A 20,607-nucleotide genomic window follows, 5' to 3' on the forward strand; every position below is an offset into this window, starting at 1 on the left:
TTACGATTTAAATCTTTATTATTTCATTACAAATATTTCTAAATTTAAATTCCCAGCTGAGTTAAGCAGATGCAAACTGCTGCCCTTGTGTACCGGTAACCTCTGGTTCACTTGGAGTTTTTTGTAATTCTGTGACTTCTTTAGTTTCTTTTGTTTCTTTGACTGGTTCCACTCTGTAAGTCTTTGTGACCGGCTCCTTTGGAGGCATCCAGTCTGGCACAATCTTCTCGTGTAGGCGCCACAGTCCATACTCGTTAGACAAGTGTTTCTCGAATACCACGTACTCCAAGACATCTTTCGCCAGTATCTCACTGCCATGCATGAGGCGTCCAAATCGGTCGTAAATTGCTAGAACTTGCTGAGTATGAAATCTGACTGTCACCTGCCCAAAGATATTGTCCTTAGTGATAAGATCAGTGCAACGTGCATGCACTAGTCGGGGGGGCTCCAGCGATTTAATGAACTTCCAACGGATTGTTTTATCTATGGTGTTATGCCTTATTTCCTGCAATAAGAAGCAAAATCAATTTTAAACATAAATATGCAGTTCCGAAACATTATTATTATTATTTGATGAAGGATCCATGGAGCAGAGAAAAATTCTCTCCAGCACTGGGATTCGAACCTGGGTTTTTAGTTCTACGTGCTGATGCTCTATCCATTAAGCCACATCGGATTCCAATTCCGATGCTGGATTGAATCCTCTCAGTTTAAGCTCCACCTCGTAGTTTCCCTTTAGTGGCCAACCCTCATGCACTGTGTCACAGATGTGTGACAGTGGCACAATGTCCAACACACTAATATGCAGAGGTGCACTCATTACAAGTGACTAGGTGGCTGGGATCCGACAGAATGAGTGCCATCTTAAATCACTAAGTAGTTATATACGCATACATTATAGCGATGTACTGAAGGTACATATGATATTTTCATGCAGGAATTTTGCGTTATCATATGATGGGAAGATTCAATCCAGCATTAGAATTGGAATCCGATGTGGCTTAGTGGATAGAGCGTCAGCACGTAGAGCTGAGAACCCGGGTTCGAATCCCGGTGCCAGAGAGAATTTTTCTCCACTCCACGGATTCTTCATCATATGATAATGCAGAATTCCTGCATGGAAATATATCGTCGTTGTTCCTGCAATAACTCCTATGAGCAAAATATGAAATTTTTCAGTAAGAAGAGAAAACACATTTATTCATCTATGGCAGTAGTGCATAGGAGATTGTGAATTCTTACATTTTCGAAAGAAAGAAATAGAATTACATATAGGAGATATTATTATTTGCTGTATCTCTATTTAAGTTATTTAATAGAGCAAAAATCTGAAAATCGATAAATATGTCACATAGGAGTTATTGCAGGAACAACAATATGTACTTCAGTACATCGCTGTAATATTATTATTATTGTTATTTTTAATTTTTAGTTTTTTTCCAGGAAAAATGTTTTAAATTTTGGGGTATATCTTGTATAAGGAATATACTCTTATTTGAGAACTTTGTCGCTCTCTATTAATATTGTTTATTCCATGACTTTGTGCAGTGATCACGTAAATGCTATTAATGGAGAAAAATTCGTTCTGGCGCTCCTGGATTCGATTCCCAATGCTGGAACGAATTTTTCTCCATTAATAGTTATAGAAGTACGTTTTACACACCAAAAAATACGGTGCTTTATAAAAAGGTACCATCATTTCCCGTAACTATGGTCCTGGAACATAACTTTGGTCCACAATACAACCATTCAAAGAACATTGTAGAAGTAACATAGACCGTCCATAGATAGCTGCAGTGACTTGACTTCAAACTACAGTACAGCAAAAATATAGATAAATTAGGTACTATGTTATGGAGTACAAAATTTGAATGGTTGTATCGTGGATCATAGTTGTGTTCCAGGACCATAATTATGGGAAATGACGGTACGTCTTTTTAACATTAATTGTTAACTGATTAGGTACAATAATTGGAAAGGCTAAATACAGGGCTCCCACAAATGAGCTTTCCGGTTTCGAACATATGTAACTTATGTTTAATAATACTCAATTATGGTACTTAAAATTCATACCGACAGAAAGAAAAACTCAACATTTTATTTAGTATCGGTACATCACTTGTGGTAAGACTACTGCGTAAAAGCATTTGTTTATTGTTGAGACGAAATGGCTGCTATGGAAGACAGAAGAGTATACATAGTGTTCCGCTCGGATGAACCTAATTTCAATTGCCTGTAAAAAGTTAAAAGTCATGAGCTTCCGTGTCAGTAGTGGCATTGCAGCAGGAAAGTTCGCAGATAGTGCTCTGATTTACTGTGTTAAAACCCATTTCTAGTGTACAAAGCACATTTAGCCCAGTGTTTAACCTAGATGCACCAACTCCTAAAGGAAAGAAGGATGGATGGAGTGGAGAAAAATTCTCTCCGGCACCAGGATTTGAACCCAGGTTTTCAGCTCTACATGCTGATGCTTTATCCACTAAGCTACACCAGATTCCAGTTCCGATGCCGGATTGAATCCTCTCGGTTTAAATTCCACCTCTTAGTTTCCCTTTAGTGGCCAACTTCCATGCACTGTATCACAGATGTGCGCTGCTTCATCCATCCTTCATCATATGGTAATGCAGAATTCCTCCATGGAAAAAACATACATACTTCGGTACATCATAATAATATGATATGCGTAAATAATCACTTAGTGATTTAAGACAGTGCTCATTCCGTCAGATCCTGGCCACTTAGTCACTCGTAATGAGTGCACCTCTGCACATAGTGTGTTGGACATTCTGCCACTGTCACACATCTGTGAGAAGGTTGGCCACTAAAGGGAAACTAAGAGGTGGAGCTTAAACTGGGAGTCAATCCGGCATCGGAACTGGAATCCGGTGTGGCTTAGTGAATAAAGCGTCAGCATGTAGAGCTGAAAACCTGGGTTCGAGTCCCGGTGCCAGAGAGAATTTTTCTCCGCTCCATCCATCCTTCATCATACGGTAATGCAGAATTCCTGCATATGTACTTCGGTACATCACAATAATATCCTAAAAGAATGACATGACACATTTCTGCTACTGGAAGTGTGTTAAAGACGCATGGTGGCATCCGTAAAGTGTTGGAAATGACGGTGGAAAACGTTTGAGCAGCATTTGAAAGGAGGCCCTGTAAGTCACTCAGGCGAGATTAACAAGAGTTGCAGTTGAAAACATTACAAAACTTAGTTTTCTTTCAGATGACACTGTCTGTTTCATTATATCTTTAACCTCTAACTTCTTACAGGCAATTGAAATTAGGTACATAGAGTGGAACACAGAAAGAAAGTCGCAGCACTTCGTCCTCTGGTTTTAGGATCTCCCACACAGTCGACTTCAGTATTTGCAGCTCCCTGCTGGCTTTGATGGTAGATTTTCTCGGACTATGTGAGAAACTTTCACGGACACACTGAACTGTTTTCTTGCTTACTGGTGGGCGTCTGGTTGATTTCCTGCTACAAATACATCTCCTTGCCTTAAAATAGGAGTACCACTTGCGAATTGTAGGCCCACTGGATAGTTCTGCACCAATCCTTATTCGGAAATGTCATTGGATACTAATAACTGAGTGGTTAACATGAAAATCAAGAACACAAAAAGCTTTCCTGTCCTCCATAGCAGCCATTTCGTCTCAACAATGAATAAATTTTTTATTTTAGTCGGTTATTTTACGACACTTTATCAACATCTTAGGTTATTTAGCATCTGAATGAGATGAAGGTGATAATGCCGGTAAAATGAGTCCGGAGTCCAGCACCGAAAGTTACCCAGCATTTGGTCATATTGGGTTGAGGGAAAAACCCCGGAAAAAACCTCGAGCAGGTAACTTGCCCCGACTGGGAATCGAACTCGGGCCACCTGGTTTCACGGCCAGACGCGCTAGTCGTTACTCCATAGATGTGGACAATAAATGTTATTACTCAGCAGTCTTAGAACATGTGATATACTAAAACAAAACTTTCTGAGTTCCTCTTTCTATCAATACGAATTTTAAGTATCAGAGTTTTGTAGGACTTGAGGCTTTCCCAGAGTTTGATATGGAATAACTTTTCTTGGGTTCTCAGCCAGGTGAATTGGATTGTTGCTTCCAAGCTTTCGATGACTAGCTCTGCCATCTCCTTCAGGGAGTTTCATTAAATGTAAGTTACATGTGTTCGAAACCGGAATGGTCATTTGTGGAAGCCAACTTTTAACATCAATTATTTTAATATTGTAAATCAACTATACTCATAGGTACATTAACAGTTGCCTGTGGTAATGTCACACACTTAAGTGCACACTTTGTGTTCAGTGCTGCACAAAGATGCACATGTGCCATCCCTACTTTATAATTACAATGATACTAGTGAACAAAAAAAGACAAATCATGTTCATGTAGTTTAATTTTAAAAAATTACCGATTTAAGTAAAACCGGAAATAATCTGAATTATATCATTAGTATGTAATAGATGAGGCATTATGAGCTGTTCAGAGCAGAAGTGGTGTAAGTCAAAAATGGGTACTGAGGGTTAAAGTAAACATTTTGTAAAATACAGTGCAAAGTAGCAATTAATATTAAATTTATTTAAACTATTAGTAGTCAGTGGATAGCAAGAAGGACATATTAATTGCTACCTTGCACTGTATTTTACATGATTTTTGCTTCAAAACTCATTACCCAATTCTGACTTACACCACTTTTACTCTGAACAGCTCATATACTAATAATATAACACAAAACTTGAATTAAATTAAATTTTGAATTAAAAAACTGTGCAAATAAAAAAATCACGCTCCTTTATTATTGAACAGCCTACACAGAAGAAAGTGTAAATATTTTAGTACTCACTGGATATGCTCTTTCTGTTACATATTCTTGAATTTTGTTTTCGTCTTTGCTGGAAAAGAAAGAGAACAAGTCACTTTATGTGAAAGAAGCAATCAGAATTTCATAATGTGTGGCATTTGAGCTTGAAATTCTTACAGGATCCAATTGAGGAGAAGACAGATAATTATTTCAATGAAAGACTGGAAGCAAGTCGTACACTTAGGAATAAAAAGAGAGGTTACTTGAAGAAAAAACTGAATGAGGTAGAAACAAATAGTAAGAATAAAAACATTCGAGATTTATATAAGGGTAGAAAGGAATTTAAGAACGGATATCAGCCAAGGGTAAACATGATCAAGGATGAGAATGGTGACTTGCTTGCAGACTCTCCATCAATCCTAAACAGATGGAAAAACTATTTTGCGCAACTACTAAATGTACATAGGCCAAATAGAAATGATCGGGACGAAATTGAAATACAAACTGCTGAGCCATTTATACCCGAACCCACGCTTTCAGAAGTCGAAATTGCGATAGAAAATCTGAAAAAGTACAAGTCTCCAGGTATCGATCAAATTCCAGCAGAATTAATACAAGAGGGTGGAAGTGCATTATATAGCGAAATTTATAAACTTGTACTTGCTATTTGGGAAAAGAAAATTGTACCAGAACAATGGAAGGAGTCCATAATTGTACCCATTTTTAAAAAGGGGGACAAAACCAACTGTGGTAACTTTCGAGGAATATCACTTTTGTTGACGTCGTACAAAATTTTGTCCAGTATCCTTTTGAGAAGATTAACTTCGTACGTAGATGAAATTATTGGGGATCATCAGTGCGGTTTTCGGTGTAATAGATCGACTATTGATCAGATTTTTTGTATTCGACAGATAATGGAGAAAAAATGGGAGTATAAGGGTACAGTACATCAGTTATTCATAGACTTCAAAAAGGCATATGACTCGGTTAAGAGGGAAGTATTATATGATATTCTTATTGAATTTGGTATTCCCAAGAAACTAGTTCGATTAATTAAAATGTGTCTCAGTGAAACATCCAGCAGAGTCCGTATAGGTCAGTTTCTATCTGATGCTTTTCCAATTCACTGCGGGCTAAAGCAGGGAGATGCACTATCACCTTTACTTTTTAACTTCGCTTTAGAATATGCCATTAGGAAAGTTCAGGATAACAGGCAGGGTTTGGAATTGAACGGGTTACATCAGCTTCTTGTCTATGCGGATGACGTGAATATGTTAGGAGAAAATACACAAACGATTAGGGATAACACAGAAATTTTACTTGAAGCAAGTAAAGCGATCGGTTTCGAAGTAAATCCCGAAAAGACAAAGTATATGATTATGTCTCGTAACCAGAATATTGTACGAAATGGAAATAAAAATTGGAGATTTATTCTTCAAAGAGGCGGAAAAATTCAAATATCTTGGAGCAACAGTAACAAATATAAATGACACTCGAGAGGAAATTAAACGCAGAATAAATATGGGAAATGCGTGTTATTATTCGGTTGAGAAGCTCTTATCATCCAGTCTGCTGTCCAAAAATCTGAAAGTTAGAATTTATAAAACAGTTATATTACCGGTTGTTCTGTATGGTTGTGAAACTTGGGCTCTCACTCTGAGAGAGGAACATAGGTTAAGGGTGTTTGAGAATAAGGTGCTTAGGAAAATATTTGGGGCTAAGCGGGATGAAGTTACAGGAGAATGGAGAAAGTTACACAACGCAGAACTGCACGCATTGTATTCTTCACCTGACATAATTAGGAACATTAAATCCAGACGTTTGAGATGGGCAGGGCATGTAGCACGTATGGGCGAATCCAGAAATGCATATAGAATGTTAGTTGGGAGACCGGAGGGAAAAAGACCTTTAGGAAGGCCAAGACGTAGATGGGAAGATAATATTAAAATGGATTTGAGGGAGGTGGGATATGATGATAGAGACTGGATTAATCTTGCACAGGATAGGGACCGATGGCGGGCTTATGTGAGGGCGGCAATGAACCTTCGGGTTCCTTAAAAGCCATTTGTAAGTAAGTAAGTAAGTAAGTGGCATTTGAGCACTTTCTTACCTGGCCATCAAGTCATGAGCTTTGATGTATATGTCCTGTGCTTCTTGGACAAATTCACGAGCATCAAAATCCTCCTCAAAGCTGCGAATCTTGCGGACAGCCAACATGGATTTACTTTTCTTTTCCAAGAATTCCACTTTTTGTTTGGCACCCTAAAAGAAGATAAGTTTGTTCATGATTTTTAAATGTAATGCCTGTGTTTATTCCAAAAACAATAGACTGTTGCCCCAAAGTGGCAGTTGGATAGATAGTTGATAGCCGTCCCAACCAGGGTTTAATAATCAGCCTCCTAATCAATTCTAATGCCCGTGTGCACCATTCTCGATTAAAATTTGACAATGGTTAAGTTGGCACTTGACCATCTTCAACGCCAATTTGCGGAGTATCAATCTCGATTAAAGTTAAACAAGCGAGTTGATGATGATCAAATTTGATCATGGGTGTGGGACCGATTATCTTGAATTGAACATGGTCAAGTCGAGAAAACCAAAATGGCGGCACGATTTGATGTACTTGATGGAATTGAAGATGAAATGATGTATCTTGAACACTCAAATCACTGCAGAAATAACAGAATTGGTGTTATTGTAGAAAGAGTAAGTTTGTAGATGAATAATAAAAATGTTCTTTTTTCTCAAACTAGACTTATGTTTTATATATGTTTCTGCTTTGGAAGATCGGGACTTTACTTGAGGACAAAATTTTATTTAGGCCTAATTGTCCAATTTTGTTAACATAATAATAAAGTAGTTATTCTATGCCGGTAATATTATAGCAAAACTAAATGATCATTTTGTAAAATGCGAGATTATCACTTATTAGGTATAGATTTGCCGTTTGAAACTATTAAGACCTACATGACGTTTTGGACAATTAGGCTATTTACGCTTGAATTAAGAGAAATTACACAGATACCTTCCTTTCCCTCTTACTCCAAAATTCCATCCTTGTGAACACAAAATAAATGGATAAATTTCAGAACAAGGATACTTTCCTTTCCCTTTTACTCCAAAATTCCAACCTTGTGCACACAAAATAAATTGGCACTAAAAACTTCCTTTTCGTATGCATGATGATGCGTATTCGACATACATAGACGAATTTTTTTTTTTTTTTTTTTTTTTTGTAATTTTAAAATAATTGTTAGCGAGGTATCCGTATACTGAAATTTTCCCAAATAAATTATTGGCACTGAAATGTGTCTTTTCGTAAGCAAGATGATGAGCATTCGACAAACACATACAAATCTGCTCTTTTTAGTAGCCTATTTCAAGATAATTGTCGGTGAGGTATCCGTATACTGAAATTTTCCCAATTATTATCAATAATGTGAAATAACCACTGTATAAATTACATTACAAATTATGTGGAATTATGTAAACACGTATAACTCATGTGAATTGTGAGGTTAAATCCAACCAGGTAGCCTGCTTTTCTCTTAGAGAACTTTCGTCAGTACTTCTATTCTGTAATATGGATGCATAATTGCTGACGAGTTCTAAAGGAATTCCCACTGCGAACTGTGAGAAGTTCGGTGCTCTTTTCTTTTTTTCTTCCATGATTATTGAAACTTGTTATTTGAAAACAGCGAGGATGTTTGAAACAGTCCGACAAACAAAAACGAAGCAATAATTGACAGAGTGCGTTCGTTCACTGTTTTATACGCGGTAACCTAGCGCTCAGATGATTCTTCTCAAGCGAGTGTACCGTCAGCTGACGGTACTGAGTTGATCGAGGGAAAATGTCGGTGCACCGCATCTGTAACTTGATCACTGTCAAGAATTAACCATGTTTCCGTGATTGCTAATAAACGGGGTAGATGATCGAGAATGGTGCACACGGCCATAAATGAATATTTATATTTAATTCAAGACAGATTTGCAAAATTACATCTAAAAAATAAATTAGCAACTTTAGTAGTTATGACCAACTTCCTTAGGAACTCCGTATTATTATTATTATTATTATTATTATTATTGTTATTATTATTATTTTACGCAAGAACTTCACTTCTGTGTAATCCTGCGTGAAGTTTTCAATTGTAGGAATGGATTTTTTATGATATATTTCTTTTCTTCTCACTATGCTCTCTGCACCATTATATACTTGAGATCAACTGTTAATTCTTTGTCTTTCACAACTTTATAACAGGTCATCAAACAAAGCTGATTGAGAGATAGTTAGGGAATGACATAATAGTCGAGGAATGAATGAAGCGCTAATGGCTAATGATCAATTCTCTTTCAATCTAATCTAAACAGATTTCAGTTAATATTATCTTGACCATCAAGGACAATGAATTTCGTCTTATACATGTTCCCATCTCACAATTTCAATTTGGCCACTGCAAGATACAGTTCCCATTTATCCCATTTTCCCAGAACAGTCCTGATTTTTGGTAAAATGTCCCGAATTTATTCCAACTGTCCTGCTTTTTAAATGACTTCCTGAAATATAATAGTGGATTACAGATGTTATTATGTTTTTAAATATAACCACAGTCTAGTATATACAGTCACGAAGCTCAATGCGTAGGGAATATAAATCCGTACATAGTTGTTAACCACTAGGATCGCTACTATCACCTCATCACAGACAATGCGAAATAGTAATGGCACAGTCTATTGTTCCTAGTACTTTCATCACCTCAAGCTTCCACCAGACTCTACATCTGCCTACATTATTGACCCGACTATCAGGTTCGAGGCACAGGAACAACAGCCCACTGAAGTCCACGCAGAAAAATGCAGAATTTATGAGCCCACAGTTCCATTCTATTTGGAGAAATATTACCTCACCTCTATTGAAGTAGTTGGGCTATGGGCACAATACCTCGCCTCTTTGTCACTTTCTGCAAGAAGTTCCAGCTGAACAACGACTTCATTCGTGATGTTTCCCTTACTGCTATCAGAGGATCACTTGCCATTTTAAAATACCACCTGTACTTTGGTTCCTAAAGAGGAAGAACTTTTGTTTGAACGTCTAATCTGGTTGTTTATTATGTTTAGGTCTGTTATATGTACGCTCTTATCCTTCATGTACTTAATTTCCCTTTCTTGTTCGTTCCACACATTTCTCTTTTGTGGTCTGTTTTTGTTTTCACTCTGTGTGTTATGCTTTGTCCAATGAGGCAGTACCATTATTGGGAAAGCTGAAAGAGTGTCTTTCTTCTTACTTAGATCGTGATATAACCATGTAGTTAGCACTCCTGTTGGCCAATTCCTAAAACATTGTTAATCAATTTCTATTATGATGTTGGCAGTATTTATAGTGATGCTTCTTTTTTCCCCATCCTTTTGTTAGCAATATTTTAAGTTAAATTTTAAGTGTGTAAGTTTGTGATTTATATTGATTTTTTAAGTATAATTTATGTTAATAATATGTGTTTTTATATTAGTACTGTCTTATTTAAAAGGAAGCATGTGGTGATTTATTTTCGGTTTTCTTACTAATTTTTAACATGTCTCGTTTACTTTACAAAATGTCCAAGGCTTTTAAAATAAAAATTTTCAAATGTCTCGGTTTTTTAAAAAGCCATTATGGAAACCCTAGACTAGAAGCATCCAAGACAGTATCTGGAGGCACTCAAAACTAATCAACCAACTTACATGCATTGTTATGGGAGAGATCTTGCCATCTCCTTCTGGTGGCACATAAGGTTCAAATATTCCGCCTGTACAACTGATATAAAATGGACGTTCCATCCAGGGTCTTGGAGGTTGGAGTCCCTTTTCTTTCATCTTGGCTCGGACTTCTTCTTGTGTCAAATCTGCTGCATCTCTCTTGTCTTCGAAATCTGGTAGGTCCACTTTTATTACCTGATAATACACCAATCATCACAGTTCCATCTGTTAGTTACAAACTAATTGCTGTATTTTTTTAATTATCACAGAACTATATATCATTCATGGTTCTAACACAATAAAGGAAAATAATAGTTATTTACTTTTTTTTAAGATGTTTATTTTTAAACGTGCTAACCAACAGTAGCATATTGTCAATAGCAGCTTAGAGCAATAAGATATATGTATACGGTGTTAGTACACAAAAATACATATCGTCATTGTTCCTGCAATAACTCCTACGTGACATATTTATCGATTTTCAGATTTTTGCTCTATTAAGTAACTTAAATAGTGATACGGCAAATAATAAAATCTCCTATATGTAATTACGTATATTTCTTTGTTTCGAAAATGTAAGAATTCACAGTCTCCTATGTACGGCTGCCATAGGATGAATGAATGTGTTTTTTCTTCCTATTGAAAAATTTTATATTTTGCATATAGGAGTTATTGCAGGAACAATGACGATATACAAGGATTTATTTATGAATCTTGTCTGCTCATGCAGTGTTTTATGTCTCGGTTACTATGAGTACTGCAGTAGGCGGCACCCATTCTTAACTCCGCTTCCTCTTTTCCCCATTGCCTGACAATTGATATCTGAACCTGTTCCCTTCAGATCTTAGGGCAGTATACATTCATTCATTCATTCTCGAAGATGGTTAGACACTTGACTCTAGAGCAACGCATTTTTATGTGTAAATGCTATTTTAAAAACAAATCAGATTATCATCGTGTGTGTATAGAATTTATTCACACATTTTTTGACCAATTGTCTCCTTTCAGAATTATAATTCAGGATATTGTGCAAAAATATGAATCTAATAGTTCAATGTAAAATAAAATAAAAAGCAAACAGCGGAAAAACAAGACGAAAATGGTACAGATCTTGAACATGTGCCAACAAAATCACAAAATCTAAAAAAAAATCTTCATACATTGCAATAACTATTGGAAAACATTAAAATTGAAGTCAGAAATATTACAGTAGCCGAACTAGAACTTAGAACATTATCGAAAATTAGAACTTTCTTTTTAAAAAAAGTTATGTTGTAAAAAAGCTATTTACATACAGGTCCAATGATTTAATTGGGCCAGAACATATCAGAACGCCGTTCCAAAAAATAAAAATGTATGCATATCGGAAACATGAGGATGCCAAACTTAATATCCAATACAAGTCCATTTAACAATTACTAAATTCATAAGGTGAGCTCCTGTAAATATTTTTTTCCAACTAAATCACTGTATTTAACAATAAATGTCTCAAAGATCACACACTTTCCCAGTAACAGATACAGACACGTCAAGACATTAAAAAGCTTTCTTCTTTCTCTCTTCCTTCCCTCTTCCTCTTTTTTTTATTTGGGAGTGGCTTGAGCCCATTTCCCCTCCTCCCCCATGGGTGTGCCACTGATCAGCATAAATTTCACTTGGACATGCTGGGATGACAAGTGTTCTGATTGTACAACTATTGGTGCATCTCAATTCACCTTTGTGTCTCTGTGTATTTGACCCAATACTGATTCTCCTATTCATACCTTCTTCTTCCGGAGCCATTTAAACTTTGGATTCCAATGTTTGCTATGTCTCCTCACCAACTCCAAATGAACTGCATTTGCCGCAACACAAGGTGCCAACCGACCAACAGGAACAAACTGAAACCAATTAAAACTGTTGATATACATCTGTTCCAAATAAATAAAAATAAAAGTCCTAATATTTTACTGGTATTTTGAAAATAGTTTTTTATTAGCAGCTTGTATCAAATATAACTATAGCCCAAACGTTTTTGACAGGCTTCATCTCCTGAATTGAGTGTACATAGCAGCTTGCATGGGGTCGAACAGTCTTTGTATCAAAAGATTTTTAACTTTATTAAATATGCTATGCTTGTGGTATTGGCACCGACTGCAGGGGTTTGAAGGGGCCTGGTTAATGACATGTAATTTTTAATTCTCCTTGATTTTCGTTTTTACTTCTGACTTAATTAAGATTTCAATTACTGGTACAGTAAACTTCTGATTATGGATTTCTCAAAGGCATTTCACTTTATTTACAAGAGTTATTAAGAAACAATGTAATTAATTTTCACAAATTTAATAATAACAGTTCTACATATAAGAACAATTTATAATCTCAATCTCCTATTCACGAAATCGGCATTTAATATTATACATACAGGGACTGCCAAAAGTATTGGAACACCATAAGAATTTGAGATATGCACGAATTTTATGATTAAATATTGAAATTAAATTTTTTTAAATGAAATTAGATGGACGTCATACTATCCTTTTAATAGACCTAAAATACATAAAATATAAACCAAGCAAATATGAAAGTAAAAATATCCTTCACAGAAACAGGAAATCAAAAATACTGGAACAGTTGAATATTACAACAATTTTTTGAGTAGAGTACCCAAAGAAAATTTGTACTGTATGCTGGCTAATGTTAGAGAAGTGTGAGTACCGTAACAACAAAAAAATAGTAGTACATAAGTAAGTTACTGTACTGCTTTGAAGAAAACCAATTATATGTAGCTACATCTCATACAAATCTTTTGTACTGATAAGACAACTGTCAGTGAACTCTTGTCAACATTTTCCCTCAAACTGTGTATATTGTTAAACCTCTAAAAGATAAATATGACAAATATCTAACTGTGCATAGTAACTATATGATTGCGAAATTAAAGCTTGAATAAAAGATTACTGAAAAATTGCGTAACTCCCGAACTTGAGTAGATATTGCTCATTCAGCTGGCACAGTGCTGTGAATGTATGACCTTGCTTCGTATGTCACGTGACAGGAAAGGACTTCACAGAGGATGGCAACTCAATTAGGCCATAGCATTGTTATGTTTCTTTTGGAATGTTGTCATGGGATAACATCTCCACTCATGTCATATTCTTTTATAATATTTACTTATTGTCTATTGTAGACAGATTGTAAATGTAGCATAATTGTAAAAAAAAAAAAATTAGGCCATAATTATGTGCTGTTGTTTCTTAATGCAACATTCCAAATAAGTCTTCACGCTCCTACAGTTAGTACCTGAGGCAAATTTTATTTGGTCAATGTTACTTATGTCCCGCCCACTACCGAGACATAGGCCAATTTTGCACATATTTAGTATAACTTGTTGCTTCTTTGACAGGTTAGGTTTGGTTAGTTTATAGGTTTTTGTTATAGCCTACCTTGCATATACGATTATAGCGCAATATTGGCAGTGATAAAAGTGAAATATTCGTTCAGTGGGTGTTGGATACTCTACATTCACCTTTTATTTATGTGTCTCTATCTGCTGCGGAGATCTAACAATGCGTGCAGTGTGAGAGGAGATTTAGACACGCGCTCAATAAAAGAGATTTGAATGATATAGGCCTATAGGTATAATTTTTCTTCAAAGCATGAAGTCAAAGTACAAGTGTATTTTACAATCATGAAAATGTGGTCTCTTGTCGTAACTATACCACAATCTAGTATATAGTCACGAAGCTTGAGTTGTGAGGGTGCTAGGAACAATTGACTGTGCCGGTCTATTTCGCATTGTCTATAATGAGATAGTAGCGATCCTAGTGGTTAGCAACTATCTATGGATGCATATTTACTACGTATTGAGCTTCGTGAGTGTATATATTAGACTGTGACTATAGGCTACATTGAGAATACAAATTTTACACATTAGTGAAGTTAAAAAAAAAAGTTCGAACTAGGCAATATTTAACGAAAATTTAACATTAAAATACTCTAGTAGCCTAAAGATGACAAAACAGTAGGCCTACTTAATTCACAATTACTGTTCTCTTACAGCTTTATCAATATTATGGTCAGAAACAATGAATGTACATTAAAATTATAGTTAAGGGAAATAATGATAGTGTATTATAATAAATAATATAAATCAGTAGGTCTATTTATATTATTCTTAAATTTTCAGTTATATTTTTATATCCATTACCATAACGTTTTATGTTGACTCTAAGAATGAAGTATTGCCTAAAAAATGCTGTTATCCCCGCGAAAGATGATCTACCATTAACTTTGTATTGATCACTTACATTCGTAGTCCAGTGTTCGCTAAGTTTGTATATACCGGTATAGAATTTATCTATAATAATAGTCTGTGACGAGTATCTCAGCTAATACGTCAAAGATCTTTAAGGGAAAGGTCCCTCGATCAAATCCCATGACAAAAAATTAATTATTAAATAATCGGTATTAAAAAAATATGTAATCAAACAGTACAGTAGGTATATGACGGGAGAACAATAACGTATTTGGATTATTAATAATTGGGAAAGAATCTTAATATTAATGACGTCACATAATCATATGAAAGCGCATTCTACGGCTTTTAAGAACACTACAATTTAGTAGTTCATTTTATATGCATGAACGCATGAGTTGATATGGGTAGGAGTATTATATTTATACCAATATGTTATCCAATTCGACAACACAGGTACGTAAGCCTTCTCCATAATTAGCACAGCTATTACGCGTGTCGCTTATAAATAATACCCATTCAACGTAGTGAATTATTACATTAATATCTTTAGACGGTTTTATAGTATACGTGGATTGTACTTTATATGGATATTCCAGCGTTGCTTTTATAGTATGTGGAACATTACTGCACTTTCGTCTCAACTACTGGTCGATATTTACCATTGTTAACTACTAACAAAGCACAAATTTATGTGATAGACATGGGTGACCATAACCTCAAGTATAAAACAAAACTTTTATGAAACATGACTGTATACCTGAAGAAATCTCAAATATCTTACTGTTGACAAAGACATTATTCTGATTTGTTACACAACAATGCCTCAGTATATCGTATTTATTCAATTATTTAATTATACATCGCAAAAACATTGTGAATACATTCCGACATATATACACAAACCTATACAAATTCAGGATCAGGAATTAGCGTACTATTTCTGCACTACAATCTAGCGGTGAAATTGGAACTACAATACTTCAAAACAGCAGAGAGCATAACGATAGTAGGCCTCTGCGAAATTTCATTATTTTTTCTGTGGACTTATGGAATTATATAAAAAGTTCACTGTAATTCATCACTTTTCAATTTCTTTTCTGTAAAATATGTACTATTGGTGGAAAAGTATTTTTAAAACTATAATTTATATTACTGTTCACTAAGTTACGCTTCATTCTTTTAAATGTAATATTGCAGGCATGGATTCATAAAATAGTGAACCACTAGAAGAAACAATGACATTATAGTTAGGAGGAGGAGGAGGAGGAATTTCAGTTCATAAGAACAAATTGTCTGAAGTCTGACTATAGTGTAATATGTAGCTAGTCGGCTATGTATGCAATAGTGCAGGAAAGGAACTGGCGAACTGGCCATCATACCCCATTATCTCCTGACCTATTGCCTCATAAGTGGTGCCTTCTTGATGTCATTTGTTGAGGTTCAGACCTGTCTTCGGACAGTTGACTAAAGAGCAAAGAACAAGTAGTCATTGAAAAATAAAGAACATAAAATTATACATGTTTTTTTTTAAAATTGAATGCAGTATATAAATATCGGTCGACATTTCGTGTCTGATTATTCTGCATTGTTAGGGATTATTGGTGTCCTAGATCTACTTTTTGGAAGACTCGTCCAAGTGAATATGATATGATTATAAGTGAATTAATATAAAATCGAAATTTTCAAGTTGTCATTAATATGTTTTTGTAGGTAAGGTAAGGTAATAACTGCCTCCCATTGGAGGTAGCCCAGAAGGACTCAGTATACTCTCCTACATAAATTTTGCAATATTAAATGTATTAACTAAACTACACTAATGAAACGTTGTCGATTTCTCTTCAGCGTTTCTGTTTTCTGACAGTAGCTATTATGTACTATTACACATAGCGACTAAATTCTGCATAGGGCCCCACCTCGAAGGGGGCTCCGCCCAGGAAAAATAATGAGTCAGGAATATTGCAGTCTGTGGACTATAGTGAGGTCATCCGTTCCTTTGCACAGAAGAAAGTTCGTCGCATGGCAATGTAATCTTGTAATTATAAATGTAAAAATTATGTGTAAAAAAGTGTAGTTGGTACCTGTCTATTTAATTTCTAAGTCTGCTTGTCTATTTTCTAAAGTCAAAGTACGTTAAATAAATAAAAAAATTAAAGTAAATTTTTTTTTTTTTTGCTAAATACCCAAAAAGGGGCCCCGGCTGGCTAGGGGCTCTATTTATTTAATTGATGAACTAGTGGACTTACTCGTGTTAAATATGTAATATTTGTCCGGCTTACAGCTGTTTCAGTGCTTCACGCACCATCATCAGAGCTTACTAGATCGCGGTGTCATCTCGAACTTCTCTGCCTGTTAGGAGGGTGTGTTTTATTGTTGGAAGGTGTTGAAGTGTGGAGTCGAATAGTGTGTGTGTACTGAAATTGATCTGTGTGTTGTCTGTTTATTTGTCTATGCTCTGAGTCTCAATGTCCGGGGTAGATGACACTGAATTTATTATATCCCAGGCACAGCCCTAAAAGTTTACTGTATTTGGGGAAATATTATGGCAGGTTTAAAATAAACTTTTTTATATTTGTCCATGTTATTAAAATTAAATATAAAGATCATTTTGTTTGCAGATAAATCATTCCTGAAAAATGAAACATTAACGCTACTAGCGCTCGGGAGTCGTAGTGAGCAAAGTTAAAAATTTCTGCGTATCACCGTTGATTTTATTTACAACTTGTATCACTTTATATATATTAATAATGTAATTTTAGTGTTTAAATTATGTATTCTTTTGTATAACTCTCTGTGTAAATTAATACTACATCTTTGTTTTAGTGTATTGTATTTAAATTATAGAGCAACCTCACTAATTCATATATAAATCTTGTATTTCAATTTACTTCAGTACAGAAGTTCCGGATCTTCCGTCACACGTTGCTCAATATTCTCTGAACATCAAACGCCTCATAAGGTGTTCTGTGCTGCAAGTTTAACAGGTTTTCATGTAAGTATATTCTGTAAAGAGATAAATGTTTAGTTTGAGTTGCGATGTTCGGATGCTTTATAGTACTAGGAATGTACTCAAATTATATTTGTTGGAATATTTCATTAAATTAACAACTTAAATCGTTACCCTTGGCGTGGTTAATCGGTCGGCATTTCGTGTCGGATTATTCAGCATTGTTAGGGGTCATAGTGTCCTAGACCTACTTTTTGATGGTTTCACTCTATAAATTATATTGATGGTGAAGGTATAATGTAGTATGCAAACATTAAAATAGGCATTAATCTTGTTGTTCAATTATTTCGTTTTAAAGTGTTGTAATATTGTGTAATGTGGCCATTGACCTCCTATGACAAGATTTGTCACTAGAGCCTCTGGATACAGGCGTGGGTTACTTACGTGGGCATAATTTCTGTAACAAATATACGTATAGAATTTATAGTAAAAGTGAGAATTTATAGTAAAAGTGTGATCACCGAGTCTCATGAACGCCCAGTACTTCTGTTTCGGCATGACTATGTGATAGTGGTGCTCCATTGTTCTCACTTTCTTCTTTCAGTATTTTCGAATTTCAGTGTTAGAAAAACTAATGTGTTAAGCGAATCTACAGTAAATCAGATCAGAAATTGTAGTTGGAGAGGTAGACAAAGTTATTTTATGCAGAAAAAGAGTTTTTGTACAAAAATTTACTTAGCCTATCGCTTATTGAGCATCCGACTTAACCACAAAGAAAGTCCATCCATTGTTCTTGACATATGAACGAATTGTTCCAGTCATTGTTTTCTTTTATTTTGGATATAATAATGCTGATTATTGGTATTGTTTCCATTTTTGATTGTACGAATTATTTTCCTGTGTTCGTTATATACACACAAATATGCTTATGCCCACATGTTCTAATTAGCCATCCTAACTAGGTCACGCTTTTTTCACATAGGCCTACATATCCGTTTTGAAGGAGCATTTGTTAATGCTTTATTGTTTATATAAAGCAGTGTTTAAATGTGCATAATACATAGTTTACTCGTATTTGTTTGAATAGATCTAGGCTATTTAAATTTGGGAGAAAAGCCATATGGTAGGAAAACCAAAGTGGAAAATATGTTTCTGGAAACAATATGCCCTAGATTGAGTTAATTGTAAACGTACATTCATTATGTTCAACCCGAGGGCAGGTCTTTCACTGCGAGCTCAGCTTTCTCCAGTCTTTCCTATTTTCTGCCTTTTTCTTTGTTAATTGTAACATATCCGTATAAATTTAAATTTGGTAATATTTCTTCCATTGATTTCCAGAGCGAGCAAATTAGGCCATAATTCTTTATTTTAATGCAGGCCTACTGTTTTTCTAGTTGCACAATGTGTGCCGTAAGCAGTGTTGTTACATTTCGGTTGTTTGTTTTAAATGGAAACTAAGCTATGTAGCATCGTACATTTACTAATATAAGTTGAAAGTGAATAGAACCACGTACTTAAAAGCGCTTAAAATTGGGGGAAAGAAATTAATTTAAAAAGGAGTGTGCATTTGTGCCCTTACTTCTTCAGTATGGCGTGTTTTCTGAGCATTTTAACAAAACGAACTTTGAATATTAAGTTGACATAACTTAGCCCCTTATGGTGTAGTGGTTATCGTGAGTGATTAAATTTTTATGCAGAAAATACTGTAATGCGATTTCCATCCAATGGGGAAAAAGGATTTGGTAGGTACGAAGTTGAGATAAACTCCAGAACATTGATTGCACCCTTTCCCTCTTACTTCAAAATTCCAACCTTGTGCACACAAAATAAATTATTGGCACTGAAAAGTGCCTTTTCGTAAATATAATGATGCGCATTCGACAAACGCAGACAAATCTGCTCTTTTTAGTATTTTAAGACAAAATTTGGTAGGTGCAATCCGTGTTCTAAAATTTTCCCCGGAGTTGTAAAGTGTCGAACCAGAATCTCATTTTCCCCAACATTTTCTGTAACGAAACTCGTGAACATATCTCCAAGTGTAAAGTGCCAGGCTAGCTTTGGTGTTTGGTTTGTTCAGGCCTTTGGTATGCCTTGCATATACGCTTTATGGTAGATGAGTAGATAGACAAAAAGAGAATTTTCGTAAGGTCGAAGATTAGAGATTAGTGACGGATTAGATTTGGTTTGTTCAGGCTTTTGGTATGCCTTGCATATACGCGTTTTGGTGCGTTAAAAAAAAGAAAAAAGGAAGTTGTGAAAAGTAAGTTTTTTTTTTCTTTCGCAGATAGGCCTTGCCATTTTGATCGACTTTAAAAATTTGAACTTAGTAATGTTTCACCTGGTATTAGAAATTTACACTGTTTTTCGCCATTTATCAGTCATTTTCGTTTTTGAAAACCAAGAAATGTGCCATAAAAAATGGCCGCCATGACTGGTTACAGTTGTGAATTAAATCCAAACTACTCATAATGAGTCATTGGTTCACATATGTGGTTCAAATTTTATCCGGAGTTTTATTTATTTGCTGACATTAGTCTACCGTACATAACACATAAAATATTCTTTGCTTGATTGTTCAGCCATTTCCGCATTTCTTTCTTCATCAGGTCATTCTTTGCAAATATTTTGGCTCTTAAGCTTTTCTTCAGCGTCCCAAAAGAGGTGATAGTCACATCAGCGGATAGGGATTATAAAGAATGGACACTTCGCGTCGGTACCTTTGATATAGCCAGACTGATTTCAATGACCTTCAAGCCAGCTAGAGCGTCAGATTCTGCTTTTTCCCTAGAGTTGGCGCTGACATCACACCAGCTAGCAGTCGACACAGCGGAAATATAATACATATAATTAATACATCTAGGTACATTATGTACTCAA

The 20,607-nt window shown here is 35.3% G+C and overlaps 2 protein-coding genes across 2 annotated transcripts in view; one reads left to right on the plus strand and one right to left on the minus strand.

The window, feature by feature from the left end:
• On the minus strand, nt 1-15,727 carry mRpL45 (mitochondrial ribosomal protein L45). Its single transcript, XM_069817895.1, has 6 exons — nt 15,544-15,727; nt 12,310-12,426; nt 10,532-10,741; nt 6,924-7,075; nt 4,856-4,904; nt 1-505 (listed from the first exon to the last, which is right to left on the minus strand). The coding sequence occupies exons 1-6, from the start codon at nt 15,580-15,582 to the stop codon at nt 62-64; spliced, it is 1,011 nt and encodes a 336-aa protein (XP_069673996.1). The 5' UTR covers nt 15,583-15,727; the 3' UTR covers nt 1-61.
• A 1,937-nt stretch (nt 15,728-17,664) lies between these two features.
• kra (basic leucine zipper and W2 domain-containing protein kra) overlaps nt 17,665-20,607 on the plus strand; it is a 54,891-nt gene continuing 51,948 nt past the window's right edge. The window contains exon 1 of the mRNA XM_069817894.1: nt 17,665-17,775. The gene's annotated coding sequence lies outside the window, so the exon portion shown is untranslated. The remainder of the gene's footprint in view (nt 17,776-20,607) is intronic.

Source organism: Periplaneta americana, chromosome 2 (assembly GCF_040183065.1).
Source record: "Periplaneta americana isolate PAMFEO1 chromosome 2, P.americana_PAMFEO1_priV1, whole genome shotgun sequence".
NCBI classification, from domain to species: Eukaryota; Metazoa; Arthropoda; class Insecta; order Blattodea; family Blattidae; genus Periplaneta; species Periplaneta americana.